The sequence below is a fragment of the Atractosteus spatula genome, chromosome 15, assembly GCF_055471065.1.
Source record: "Atractosteus spatula isolate fAtrSpa1 chromosome 15, fAtrSpa1.hap1, whole genome shotgun sequence".
In the NCBI taxonomy this organism is placed as follows: Eukaryota; Metazoa; Chordata; class Actinopteri; order Semionotiformes; family Lepisosteidae; genus Atractosteus; species Atractosteus spatula.
In genome coordinates, this window is record NC_142720.1 from 10,054,539 (window position 1) to 10,068,587 (window position 14,049).

The window sequence follows — 14,049 nt, forward strand, 5'->3', positions numbered from 1 at the left end:
TCACAAGGTTTCCCTTGCAGACACACCACCCCTTTAAAACCCAGCGTTCATCGTTAATATCAGGTTAACCACAATCTGGACTGGCCCATAATATCTGTGCGGGACAAGTGACTAACAGATGAACTGGGACTTGTGTGGAAGCCTAGAAATTTATTTTGGCAACAACCAAGTCAGCCAGCAAAAAAAAAAAGTGAGAAAGAAACCATATTAGATGATATTAATGTTTGCTTGGTGGTAAGAAGTAACCACTGATTCTATCAACATGTTCAGCTTATCCACAATCTAATGGGTAAGAAACACATCAAAGCAAATAAGATTTAGTATCAGAACACACTGTATTTCTCTAAGCAATTTACAAAGCAAATGGTAGAACACAAAACCTTAGACATTGCCGTCTAACAGGGATACAGGTATGATGCCTAAAATTAATTGTGATCTTCACACAAAGGTGTTTATGTGACTCATTCTTTCTGGCTTTTGTTTACTGAATAACATTAAAGGTAAAGCTGTTGACCTTTATAGTTTCCCAATGGCAAAATATACTCACATTGTAGCCCCCCACTGCACCCACAAAAGAATGATAGATTTAAGAAGCAGATATTAAAAAGTAAAAATCTGTGAAGGGTTACAAAACTTTAACACCTTTTAACTCCTTTAATGAGAAACCGTCATAACAAAACATTTTGCTAGATTTTAATAGGTCTGGCACAGTTGACCATTATAGAGACGCACAGAGCCTTGCCTTATTAAAATAAGTAATCCTCCGAAGAACTAGGACCATCCAACATGAGCTCCAACTAAATGGTAGAGGTAGCAGCCTTTCTCTGCATCAAGCCAGTCTGTGAGAAGTTGCCATGTCTGCTGTGCTCGTGTTGTTGTCTGTTTAAAGATTTGCGTCTCCCACGATTCAATCCCCTTCGCGTTGGCCGCACGTAAGCCTCTGATCATTGCCCAGGGCAATGTGAGGAAAAAGAGAGGAAAGCAAACCAACAAAAAAAAACATAACGTGCAAACCACATTACCATTCAACATCACCGCACATATATTCCCCAGAATGAAAAATAACCCTGTAACCACGGGGACAAAAAATTACAACACGAGAGTCCCGTTTTTAGAGTCTGTCGCTTTCGAATTCGGGGGTCTCGGACTCCAGGGGCAGGGGAATGAAGAAGACCTGCTGGTTCTCGGGTGGAGGGGTGTTGGAGGGGCTCCCAACGCCAGAGTCCGGGCTGGGAGAGGGCTTGACCTCCTGCCCAGGCTGGGGCTCCTTGCTGGGCTGCTGGGCCTCCGCCTTGGGCTTCAGGTGCTTGAAGCGCCGGAGCCTGACGCTGTCCTTGCCCCCCCTGGCGCAGGGCAGCAGCACCTTCACGTCCTTGCGGAACTTGGAGCTCATGCCAAAGTAGATGAGGGGGTTGTAGAAGCTGGCGGACTTGGCGAAGAGCCGGGTGAAAATGCTGGTGATGTTGGGGACGTAGAAACCCCAGGCAGACCACATGGAGACCACGGCGTAGGGTGACCAGGCCACGATGAAGGCTGTGCAGATCACGACGGACACCTGGAACAGGAGGGTTTGTGTTATCTTGGGGTTTTTAAGGTGGTGGAGAAAGCAACAGACCTCATTAACAATGCTCTCTATTACCTTAGTATCCCTGTAAAGCAGTAAAAAGAATAAAAGTCATAGTTTAGACAAACTGAAGTTTACGCTCCATTGATTAGGTGCCATAAATGGCAGATTTATCCCTCAAGGGCTTTAGCAAGGCATTGTGCCTTAATGAGTTTTTAAACTACAGACCACTGGCTAATGTACAGCAAGCTTCTGTTTCTGAATCATCCTTCTAATACCTTTCCAAACACTTGTATCATACTTCAGTTATCAGTTCAACACTCACTTACCACTTTTCAAGTGAAGTAAGTTTATTATTTATTGCTCTTCTACTGAGCAGAATACATTTGCCAAGCCTTGGTTTTTAATTAATTACAGGTTTTGGAGTCCCGAGTCATAAATCACTGAAATGATAGGCTTTGCTTTTGGATATTCCTTAAAGTGTGTACAGTGGTACACTGGTTCAGACTTCTTTCAAACTCCTGCAGTTCCTTACTCCAGTGGGAGTCTATGTATCATCCTGGATGCCTTTAAAGAAAGATGCACAGCCATGTTGCATGTATTACACTTCCAAGCTAATAAATAAAAATGATCCCTTGTCTAAAAACACAGACTCCATACTTTTTCAAAAACACAAACCAGAGGCCATACTGTAAGTGGAAACCAAATAGAAGTATATTTAAAACCAACAACAGGAGGCTCTTCTTTACCCGAAGGTTCGGATAAATGTAGGTGTATGAAACAAGTTACTCAGCCACATTGTTGAAGCTGATAACCTGGGTCCCTTCGAGAAACAGCTGGTTGATAAATAAAAATAATTCCTTACACTTATATAGCGCTTTTCTGGACACTCCACTTAAAGCGCTTTACAGGTAATGGGGATCCCCTCCACCACCACCAGTGTGCAGCCATAGTGCACCGTTACGCTCCCCACACACCAGCTATCAGTGGGGAGAGGAGCAGAGTCATGAAGCCAGTTAGAGATGGCAGCATTATTAGGAGGCCTTGATCAGCCTGGACACCTCTGAGGCTGGGTGGAGAGAGGGCCAGTGTGTCAGAATCGTATTGTCCTCTGGCTCTGTCCCCGGGCTGCTCGTTGAACACTCACCCTGGTCACATCCCTCTCCATCCTCCTCTGCCTGTCCGTCAGGTCCCCGTCTGTGCCCAGGGCGTGGCTGCTTTTCACGGTTCGGATGATGGACACGTAGGAGAAGATCATCACCAGCACAGGCAGGAAGAAGCAGAAGATTAGAATGGACACGATGTAGGATTTGTAAATGGTGGAGTAGTTGGCTTTGGCCCAGTCAATCTCACAGGTACCATATCCTCGGTCTGATGAGACAGAAAAAAAAACCATGGAAGGTTTAGCATGCTTTCTTTTTAAAGAGTGAAAAAAGCAAGGTGGTAAAGTTCTGTTGGTGTAAAAATAAGAATTTTGTGTAACTGGATGCAGGTTTGCTAGATGTGATGGATTTTCTTTGTGGGAGAATGGAGTCATGCTAGCATGTCTGCTTCAAAGCATAAATATTGAACACACAAAGCTGTATCATACTTAGACATTCGAAGGGAGTTTTAAAATGGAAGCATTAGTGGTTGCTATGTGTCTTTCAGTTTCAAGTGAAAAAAGGCAAACATTGAAACTGAGCAGCATTTTAAAGGTACATAATGGAAATACATGGATGTCAAAATGATGGAACAATGCAAAATGACTCTGTATCAATCAGAGTTATTTCACAGCTCTTTTCTCTGACCTGTGTAGCTCCCCCAACCCAGGAGAGGGGCTCCAGACCAGAAGAGAGCTGCAGCCCAGATCAGCACTAACGACACGGTGATGGTGTGGTTGCAGATGCAGGGAGCTGCAGAAAGAATTAAAAAACACGAACAAATAAGTGCATTAACAATGAGAAGACTCTAGACACTCATTCACCTTGCATTACCCCCTGTAATCCCAACAGGTGCAGGAAACCAATACAAATTGTCCTATCACAGCCCATGTAAGTATTGTAATTATCATGGTGTGCACCACAGATGTGCACTTACAGATTTCTGCAGCATAATTTTAATATAATATATTAAAATAAAAATGTACAACAGGCAGGTCCCAGTAAAAATGATGAAAAATGCAGTTATTATTTCTACAGACCCAGACAATTCCCTGATTAGCATTTTTAGTCACATTTCTATTTTACTTAAAATTCTAAAGGAATTCTTTCCAGATTAAATGTTTGGCTTGTAATTCTTCTCACTGAATGTGAGAGGGGACACAGAGGCACATTCCTTTAGGGCTTATGAATGTCAGATTGTGACATTTTATAAATGATTAATACTTTTCTCTGAAGGAGGAAGGAGGAGAGCCCCGTTAGTGAGTGAAAAGACCTTTTGTTGACAAAATTCACACAATCTTGAACTTAGTAAAATCATTTGCACTAATACTCTTGTTCAGACACACTGATTTTTTAGTGGATGTGCTGTATTATTGACAGTTTATTTGCAGTGTTGGGAATGAAAGTACAATAACAAGAATTTGCACAAAAGAGCACAGCATTTGAATTTCTTTACAGTATTTAAATCAAATATGTATTTTTTTCTCTGTCACATGGCACCATAACTGTACTGTTTGAGCTACAGCACGTACATGCACCTAACATCTCCTTTTTCATGTCTTACAACAGCAATAAATACTTACTGTAGCGTGTGCAAAGAGCATAGAATTGTTCTAAACACTCGCACAGCACTAGTACAATGTGCAGGTGACTGGTTTTCATTTTTTAAGTGGAATTCACTATGTATCCATGGACTGTATTGCCCTTGCTTCTTTCTTCATATAACAAGGTTTCCATGAAAAATGTTAAAGGAGCTGAGACATCAAGCACAGTTCTTCTCAACAGCACCAAAATATTTTTTCAGATGGCAGCACATGGGTCATTTAGTCTGATTGCATCCATGTCATAATACACTATACTGCACCTCATTACAGTCTGGCACTTGTGTCTGTGGGGATCAGTGAAAGCTTGAAAACTGGGGATAATTTTTATATGAATGATTAACTGAGAAGAAAGATCTTGATCTTTCCATCGCCTGAAACGCACCATGGGCAGTGCATTTGTTTTTTGGATTGAAGGACTAGCATGATGATACAATGAAGAACTGTTGATGTCCTTTAAGCTTAGAACCATATTAACAAGTATGATAAGCATAAAAACAAAACCAAAATCAACATTTTCCTACGTTAGCTTGTATAAACTGTGTTACATGGGGCAAATAAAGCAGAAATGCATTGCAACATTTTAAAATGATGAAAATCAAGTAAATAAAAATACATGTATAAAATCAGATACATATTACAATAATGCTATGAATAAACTTCACCATTTGTGCATCAGGGGGATAAGAAGCCTGCATTAAATGTGACATTACCTCTGACAGGATGGCATCCCTTAATATATCTGGTCACACTGATGACACTCAAGGTGTTGATGCTGGCCAGGCCGAAGAGCAGGGTGAGAAAACCATCAACCTGGAAAGAAATAATACATAATATCACCTCCGCTTCAGCAGTGCTGGTAGCTCAAAATTCAAGGAGATTCATTCTTTATCCACGAATGTCTGTGTTCCTTCAGTTCAAACAGTACTTCTTGGAAATATGCCTGAGGACATTAAAAATGAGATCATTGTCATAATCAGTCATCCATGTGCTCACATGCTTTTCTTACAGCTACGTACCTAACTAATCTCCAGCAAACTCCTAGACTTACCTGTGTGTCATGATCCATCATATACAGCACAGCTGACAGCTTGACAGATTTATCTTACAACTGGTATGTCAGATAATACAGGTTTTTTCCAGCTGACATATTAAGCAGGCAATACATGCCTGACTACTTTTGCTAAATAATTCCTAGGTACACATCAACCCAAAGTAATCATAAAAGAACAAGCATTTCTATATGCGCACTATAGATACAGTACAAGCATTTTATTGTTAAAATCTCTAGTTGCACTAGATTATTAGAAGGATTCCACATATCTTGGCCAATTTTGCTGGGGCTACTTTGCAGTTTTCCAAGTTAAGAAAAGTTACAAGTAAAAGGTAGCTATTAGGCCTATCTAGTATCATGACTCTTGCAAGCAGCAGTGCTTTTCCATTCTCATTATAATTGACCTTCCTGCATTTTTTGCGTGCTTCAAATTCAAATGAGAAAGAATCTCAGTGGGTTAGCTGCTCGGTTTGAACTTAATGTTATACAAGCAAACAATCAAAAAACAAAGCCAGCACCGCATACTTTGGATCTTGATTAAAGTTAAGTTTAATACCTTGTGATGTTCGCAGAAAATGAATGCATAGTGCACAGGGAGGAAAAAGGCAAGGAATGAATGCCAATGTCCGTGCAGCTCCTCTTGTTAGCTCAAATCCCTGATAATTGAACCACAACCATACAGCTCACTGCCTTGTCAGGGGATTCAGTGGCGATTCAGAGGCACTGTGGGAAAAGCAGTGATCCTGCTGTCCTCAGTAAATGAGGAGGTAAGGGCATGGGAAGGAAATGCGAAACTCTCATGGCTGTACCATTTACGCAAAATCCGCTGCTAAGTTCATAATAAACTCATAATGTTTCAGAACCATGCTTGCATAGCTCTTAGTGTCGGCACACTGGGTTTCAATTGGCTCCGTGAAACGAAAGGTAAAAACGTGAAGCCCATACTTGAGTCTAAAGCAGTGGTATCCAGTTCTGGCCCTGGAGGGTCTGCAGGATTTCCAGGTCTCTTTAAAGCAACAGCGCTGCTACATCAGTTCACTTAACCAAGTAACCAGCTGGTTTATCTTGTTATGAGCTCAGTTGGGACGAAAATCCACAGACCCGCTGGCCCTCCAGGGCCTGGACTGGACACCCCAGGAGTGGCTGATCAAGCCATAACCTAGCACAGTGTGTGACCCCCCTGGACACAGGATACTAGTCTTCTGAGATGTTACCCCCAGAACTGCAGGTCTACATTTGTCACGTGGACTAAAGTACATTGCTCTAGGGCACAACACCAGTGATGGCATTGTAGTTATGTGTTCCTGAACTTCCAGAGCTCTAACTTTTTCCACCTTTTGTAATATTTTCTGAAAACAAAATATTGGATTACGTATACAGTACATCTTAAAACGACCTTGTTTTAGAAAGTATAAGTTAGTATTCTTCAGGTAGTCTTTTGGTTGTGGCAAATATAGTTTGTTGTTTAAGCGGCACTTTGTAGAGAAAAAGTGGAGGGTAAAATATCCTTTTGATTCATGTATTATTGCAAGATAATAGAAAATTACATGCAAATATACCAGTGAAACCCACAGACCACATCACATCTTTGCACTGAGCTCTTAGCAAGTGTTCCCACACAAGTCCTGTCAGACTAATGTTGTAATCTGTTAATACGTGTCATGTGTGTACCTGCCTGCTCAATCAAATAACTTTTTAAACTTTTTATTTTTCATCACTACTTTTATCTCAATCTCTAGGTGAAATAAATTAGAAACATTTAAGATGGCTTGAAGAAATTGTTAATGAATGCAATTTAGTCTTTTATAAGACTGCTGTCTTTTTACTTCTGAAGGAAATAAGGGTAGGTCGTGGTAGAAACAGCATTATTAAGAATTAAATGTTATTGTAATGTGAGAAATTCCATTCTGAACACCTTCAAAATGCAAATTAAGAGAAATGATATAAACCTCACTCTGAGTGCAAAATTTTTCACACCTTTGCTTTAAGGGATAAAAATGAACAGAAGGACAATGACCTTGAAAGATGTAAAGGTTTTACACTGAGCTAGTATTAGCTACAATATCAGCAGCACACAACACAGTGGTGAGCACTCTGCGAAAATGACACTTCAATATGGAGCAGTCAGTGACAAGTTAGAAAGTAACAACTAATCCAACACAAAGCACAGATACCAAAAATACAGGGTGAATGCTCTTGTGGGCTGGGATTTCTCAGAATTGTGTTAACCTGTGGTTGAGAGCATTTCTTTTCAATTAACCATCATATTGTAGACCATTATAAATTTAAGATAATTAGGACCTTAAGCATCATCATAAATCTTTTATAATATTTTTCTTTTATATTTCATAATTTCAGTACCAAAAGGTGGTATATCTGCTAATTTAACAGTTATGTGATGGGTTTGGAAATGTACAGTTTATCCCTGTGATTGATTTAGTTTTCTGGTAATCATTGTTATTACAGTACACGGATGCCACTTTGCACTCTCGTTCAGTTATGATTTTCTTACATTTTGAAATGTTCTAATGAAAGCATCAATTCACTGTTTTATAGAGAAAATTCTGTTCCTTGTAGTTTTCTTCTACAGCTCTTATACAGCTTCATATTGTATTTCAAAGTTCTAAAACCTGGTATGTCTGCAAGTCAATTCATCACTTTTACCTTAAATATTACAGTCGTCTTTATTTTCAGTTGTCTTATGATCATCAAGACATTTTTAAAAGTATCTTTAAAATCTTTTAAAAAGATGGGCCAGAGTGCTGGGTAATCAAAGAAATTGCTCTTTATGGAGGATTTTCCAGTGTCTGATCTGAGATAATTCTTTAATGTCTGTAGATACCAATGTAATCTGCTTAACCACTACACAGCCCAATTACACATGTGATGGACAGCTGCAAAACACTGTGTAGTGCATGTAAGACATATATATATATAATAATTTGAATGGCTTTCATTACTGTGAAGTTTTTATCTTGGTTCACTGATTCTTCAATGCAATTTGATCCATAAGCTGCTGAGGGGTGCAGAACCACATAAAAGCACAGTTTATTCTTCTTTTTAGGTATAGGTGAACAATCATGGTCATCTTCTTTGTCATATTAGGGCTAATTGGTGTGACAGCTTTCACAAGTGAACTTGAGGTACAGTATATGCAGTATGTGTATTAAAAGTAATGCCTTTCAGCCTTATGGAGTCTTTTAAGAGCCTGCGTTTACTATGAATTGTGGGACTAGAATTAGAAGTCTTAAACGATTCCCCTCCTCCTCAGCACTGTAAAATACTAAGAGCAATTTAATATTCATTTCCCCAAAACATAGCTACTGTGTACTCTTAAAACACACTATACAGTATATGTTCCTTGAAATAGAGTTAGATTTATGGTCATTACATTGGAATACAAAATTGGTCAAGTAGAATACAGTTCGCATTATCCTCACTATTACATGGAAAATGTTGTTTTGATGTATGGAAAAGACTGAAAAGGCCGTAAAAGAGACAAAAACAAAAAACATATCACAGCCAGGCTGGAGCCATGCTCCCCTTTCAGTGTCTATACAGATAGCTCTGATTCTGCTTTCTTCCATGTAATACAATATTCTATACCACACACCAGAAAGAACACAGAAAGCTTGACTGTGAGAAACATGAATATCTATTACCTCTTTAAATGGAGTTCTAACGAGAGTTCGGGAGGAATAAGGGAAGCCAGGCTACTGAAGATCAGCTGCAATCCATAAACTAATCCTGACGTACTCTAATTAGCCAGATTCCTGCATATACTGTACCACACGTCACTCTCTCCTCTTCCTTGTTTGTTTTGTTACCCTTCTCTACCCCATCTCCACCTTTGCAGCTATCCCCGGGTCGCCTTTTCACCCGACATCAAGGCTTCTAGCCTCCCTGTCCTGTGGCCTGGTGGCCCTCAGACAAGTGGGTGAAGCCAAGTCTCCCAAAACTTCTTCTTTCACGTGTGATTTCACACAGTCCTTGGCTGCCCTCATTCCTCGTGAAACTGAAATTTGTCTATATTACCCATCGTGTGTGCAAAATCTCTCTGTCAATGTCTCTCTGCTCTTCAGTAACAGGACTGTCACACTGCTTTTCCATTAGAGGGACAAGTTGGAGGCTTCGGGAGTTCCTTATGTGAAACTCTTTTATGCGGCAATTCATTCACATTGAGGTGAATAGCTCTTGGAATTGTTCCCTGGCATGCTTTCAGTATATCTGCAACTTATTTGGTTTCATGTTCAGTTGCATTAGAATAAAAAATAAGATAAAAAACAGTGACCTTTTTTAAAAAAAAGTCCCACAGCTGCAGAACTCGCACCGACACTGCCTTACCTGGCACGTCCAGATGGATGTTATAATAAAGCCCCCGTCTCGGAAGATGTTGAAGATTTCAATGATCCCTCGGGAGTATCCAAACACGGAGATGCTGGCGTCCGATATGGCCAGATTGAAAGTGAGGTAATCGGTGGGCTGGAGGGTGGCCCTTTGTTTGTAAAGGACGAACAGCACAATGCTGTTTCCAAACCAAGACAGCCAGCCTGCGAGAGGACACAGAGGCACAGTCTGCTGAGGCTTGTCTATTGTTTACTCCCTTCAGCTGATTTATTCTGTTACTTCATTGCAAAGGGTCTAGCTCAATCACATCTCCCATTTCATTCATTCTTATTATGTCTGTGTTTTGGGCGCTGAGCCGTTAAGCCCTGGAGATATCACAATAACTGGCATTACTACTGGACAACCTTGGAGACCGGAGAATTATGCCATCAAGACGAACCATGCGGTGCTGAAAGACTATGAATAAATTATATGGGTAAATTGTGATACTCTGTGCTGGTGTTTCCCACTGGATTTATATTAAGAAAGATATGAGAATGGTTAATTGCTCATTCCTCTTTAGTCCCCAACTTTGTCATTTTACCTCATAATATGGAACATCTCTGGACTACACAAGTGATCCCATTATACAGATTGCATTTTTTTGTTTCTTAATGCAGACATAACATATGGAGACCCATACAACACAAAGGGAATTCTTGAAATTCTTCTGTCCAGAAATCAATATTGTAATTAAAGAAATTATATCAGGCAATAGAATAGCATATGTACAAATGCCAAAAAAAATCAAAAGGGCTGAGCATGTTCTAAATTCACTTGGACATTATTAAAATATTTTTATATAATATTTCTATGGTATTTTATGATTTGTGTAAACATGATATATATACATAGACCGTCCATATGTTCATCAGGTTAAATTATATTAATACTAAGAAGAAGCTATCAAACAAAATCATTCTCGCCCATGATGTACAGTATGTTCCACAGCCCTTCAGAAACTGGTGTCTTACAAACTGTTTCACAGTGTTCTTGTATTTCCCTGCCTTTGTTCTCTGGTTGTTCCCAGCAGTCAGTGTGCCTGTACCATTGCTTGAATTTGCCTCATCTTATTTAAAGCTCTGTCCAAACTCTCTGATAAAACCAGGATTGTAAAATTTATAAGGCACTACTGCTCAACATTAAGGGTCAGTCAAACACACACAATACCTACTTTAATATTTTTACACTTTTTATACATTCCTTATTCTTTTTTATATCTGTGGACATTTTAGTGAAAGAAAGAGAATGAAGCACCTTGCTCAAGGGTACATCAGTAGTGCCACACATGATCCCACAGCCTTTCAGTTATCAGTCCAGAGCCTTAACCACACGACTTATCCCTGCTGGGAAGGTCAATATCCTCGGATCAGACAGGATATGAAGGAAAGACCTTCCTCTTTAGTGTAACCCCACAAACCCTGGACTGCCTACAGAAAAGAGCAAATCCTGGCTTTCATTTCAGGACAATCTTGCCTTCTGTTTGAAGTGGCAGAGATGGAGGGCTTGTGGAATTATACCCTACTTTTAAGACAGCATCAAAAACAGGGCTACTGTTAAGTGACACTATCAGAATCTGAATCTTTGTTCTGTAACTGTGCTTAGTATAGTGGTTTAAAGCCCATGAAGTAGGAAGTGTGGTTATGTTTAATTTCTCTAGCAATTGGACACAACTCTACTCAGAGAGGGTCAGATATTTAGAGAGATTGAAGGAAGATTCTTTGTCTTTCTGTATTGCTAGCCTAAAGCTACAAAACAATATCTATTGGTTATTTATAGGTTAGTTTTTACAACAAACTCCACACTCTATTTTCTATAGCTGTGAATTTACAAGTGAAACAAATAAAGTGAATTGAAACTATGATTAATGTTTTGTATCACTGAAAATTCTGTCTCTAGTGTCAGGCATGTTTTATAATAAGGATAATTTCTTATTATCTTTTTTTTCCCCATGGTTTCAATCAACTTAGAAAAACATGTAGATGCACAGGAGAGAGGACTATTCTTGGTTTCCATGTATTTACTTAAAAAAAATCTGAAACAAAGCAATCGCTTGTGATGAAAAGTGTCTTTCAAAAGTCAGCGATGGGAGTCATAGAATATTCAGAGTAATGGGACTGAGAGAAGACCTACAATTGATATGTAAATATTTATGACCTGGTTCTTTCACCCTTGAGATATCTTACTTCTGCATCATGCTCACAATTCAGAACAGCTGCCATCAAAAACACTCTGGCCAGTGCTGTGCCTCGCAGCCTGACCGCAGAAGCAGACAGTTTGGTCGGTTATACAATGTGAAGTTAATCTGAAATAAACATATCAAAGATGCTGTAACTCTCAACTACCACCAATGGGCCATTCCTGATTTAAAGCAACAGATTAACTTAATTTTAAATTAACTAATTTAACCAAAAGTCACCAGGGTTCCAAATGTTTATAAACTGGAGCTTTGAGGCTGAACATTAAGACCTGCTAGAGGGAATTTCCATAACCGCTGTTATATCAAATAACAAGATAAATAAAAATAATTGATATTCTTTATTATATGTTTAGTGTATTTTTATGCAAATAGATTTATTTAGCACATGCTTGTCCTAGAAAATCTTAAAATCTTGAATGAAGGAATCTACAGGCATCAAGGCACGAGAGTCTATAAAAATCTGTAGTTAGGTTTAATAAATTAGCGAGTATCATTAGCTGATGACAGAGGGTGCCCATTCCTTTGAACAAAATAAATGCCTTTCTCCCAGTGGACGTTTACATTGTTTCCCAAATTCTAAATAAAAGAAGCAGACTGGTAAAGGTTTTAAAGCTACTAACATTATAGAATAGAGAGAAAAAATGACTGCAAGTCTTTAAAAATATAAAATGCAATTCCTCCTGTAAAACTGACTTAGTCTACTCAAAATAAGATTTTTTTACCCTTTCTCTCTGGTGACAGATTACAATCCAAAACCTTCTCATGTTTTCTCCAAGCTATGCACAATGTTGGTCAAACCAAATGATCAGCTACAGCAACAGAGGACTGCAAATCTCTGCATGATCTCTGCATGAACATGAACCTCCTCACCATTATTTTGGAAAACCAAGACCATGAGGATTATCATAACAATTATGTCTGGAGGTACTTAAAGTATTAATCAGGCTTAAGTCTAGTCCTTCGTAGCTAGTATTATGCAGCTGGACACCTAACAATATAGCCTTGCCATAAAAAAAAGATGTTCACTTTGTAATGTGCGTTCTTCTCAAGTTCAGTTAAATATTCATTCTCTTTTAATCATTTCGAAAACGTGAAAGAAATTAACCAATTCACCAGCTAACAGAAACAGATTTTTAAAAACTTTGCAAAACATTCAATTGTAGAGTAATGAATCGCAGAATCTTCTGTCAGTACACCAATAGTCAGTCAAAACAGAAAAGGTACAAATTAATATGGAAACGATACAGTATGCTTTATCTTGGCGGTAAAAAAAAAAAAAGTGAAACAAGCGATATACAGTTCCAGTGAAGCATTAACACACCTCGAAAACAAGACCTACAAAATTAAATGGAAAATATTGCATTATAGAAAGAATCGGAAAAATCAAAACGGGTTATCTTGTGACTCTTGTTGAGCTATATAGTGTATACATAATGTAGCAGTTTTACTCCTAGCAAACAGTGTAATCAACTTTAGATACCCACCTAGAATCAACAGGTATACTCCGATGATGGTCTCTCCTTGTTCTGAAAGAGGAGGGTCTTTATTCAGCAGGCTGATGTTATTGTTTCTCCATGCAATGTTAGCCACCTGTAAAGGATTTTTCAGTGACATGCTTGCTTCTGAACGTTTTGGTTGCCACGGTATGATTTGGTCTTGTCGTTCCAGATAACACTTCTGAGAAACCCCGGGTGCAGCTGGTTTTGGAGAAGACAGCGTGTTCCGCGTCTTCTGTAAAAAAAAAAACCTTGTCCGATTCTTATGTCCTAATCCCGGCTAAAAATATCCACTGCTGCACCATTTGCAGTCCACGAGGATGACGTGCTTGATTGTAATCCAATTTTCGCCCTGAGATGAACGTTGATGGTAAGGCACAAAGAAATCGCCGTGTTAAAAACTAACTGACGCGTCTCTTCGCCATGAAAGGTTACTTTCCCAGAATTGGATATAACATGGCATATTATCGAAAAGAAAATTTGCATTTAAGAATCCCTTTATGAGCTCTCAATATTCTTCTTCTGGATATTGTAGTTTTACTAGCGTATAGATATGTGTTCGAGTGAATATCCAATCTACAGACTTCTGATCATCCACCTAAACTG

General features: G+C 39.1%; 1 protein-coding gene across 1 annotated transcript; it reads right to left on the reverse strand.

The window, feature by feature from the left end:
* Positions 1-469: 469 nt before the first annotated feature.
* opn6a (opsin 6, group member a) lies at positions 470-13,657 on the reverse strand. Its single transcript, XM_088934219.1, has 6 exons — positions 13,432-13,657; positions 9,706-9,911; positions 5,021-5,120; positions 3,355-3,459; positions 2,712-2,935; positions 470-1,555 (listed from the first exon to the last, which is right to left on the reverse strand). The coding sequence occupies exons 1-6, from the start codon at positions 13,559-13,561 to the stop codon at positions 1,112-1,114; spliced, it is 1,209 nt and encodes a 402-aa protein (XP_088790345.1). The 5' UTR covers positions 13,562-13,657; the 3' UTR covers positions 470-1,111.
* Between the last annotated feature and the right edge of the window lie 392 nt (positions 13,658-14,049).